Here is a 944-nt window from a genome sequence, read left to right as displayed (position 1 = left end):
GATTAATCCTTTCTAGAAATTTTACCGTTTATTTTTTTCTTTTCTTACAATTATTCAGCTGTTTCGTGTTTATTAATCATGTAAAGAAGTATCGTCATGGTTTTACGATCATTAATTTGTTCTGCAATATAACTTGGGTCCTTTTGAGGTAGCACATCCACTCGATTAATTTGTAAAAGAATACTTTGGACGAAGTTTATAGCTGTAAGATGTGTGTCATCGTGTTTCTTATAAAACGATTGGCACAATTGGCCCCTTGTAGCAGAAAAGGAGAAATCATTATTAATATGAAAATGATCTTGACAGTGGTCAGAAGCTGTACCTTGTGAAAGACGAGGAAGGCTTCCTTGAGGTGCTCGAAGACCCTCCTGAGGACGATTCCGTAACGGTCATCAGTCTGCCGTATGCACCATATTGCACGCCCGTGTGTGCTTGTGTTGATATATGTATATCTGAACATCTGGCATTAACATCTATACATACACGCATATCCTAGTCCTTGTTACCTAACGCAGCCCTTTAGCGGGTTCCCTGAGCAACCGCGCGTGGGAGCCGATGTGTCTGGCAGGGGACATGGCTCACCTGTGTATGCATGAGCGAACTGCTGTTGTGAAGGGAATTTCTCAGCGCCGGCTTACTGACTGAAAAGGGTACAGCAGATGCTTCATTTAGCGAAATAACTAAATAATCCGTAATAGTAGTTGATGTTCGCGCAGCAATAGACTCTTTTAATGCCCAACTCTAGTAGAACTGCTTAACAAAGTCTTGGGGCGGCTTCGATCGGTAGATGGAATAGTTGGTCTCGAAAGCGAGTTTTAGTTGCCTTCTTAGTTGCAGAGAATGGGTGCGCCTCGAGTTCCTCGGCAGCAACGGCACTTACAAAGAATACGCTCGAACGGAACGGTCTGTAGCGTTACGGTGACGCTCATTTTTTTTTGTGTGTG

The 944-nt window shown here is 43.1% G+C and overlaps 1 protein-coding gene across 1 annotated transcript in view; it reads left to right on the top strand.

The window, feature by feature from the left end:
- The window catches only part of LOC119582255 (neuroglian-like), a 25477-nt gene that overhangs the window by 15565 nt on the left and 8968 nt on the right, over positions 1–944 (top strand). Inside the window, exon 8 of the mRNA XM_037930476.1 lies at positions 307–402. Within this exon, the coding sequence (XP_037786404.1) occupies positions 307–402 (96 nt within the window). The remainder of the gene's footprint in view (positions 1–306; positions 403–944) is intronic.

This window comes from Penaeus monodon, chromosome 15 (genome assembly GCF_015228065.2).
Source record: "Penaeus monodon isolate SGIC_2016 chromosome 15, NSTDA_Pmon_1, whole genome shotgun sequence".
NCBI classification, from domain to species: domain Eukaryota; kingdom Metazoa; phylum Arthropoda; class Malacostraca; order Decapoda; family Penaeidae; genus Penaeus; species Penaeus monodon.
The sequence above is the reverse complement of the archived record's forward strand: the minus strand, read 5'-3'. Positions and strand labels throughout refer to the sequence as shown.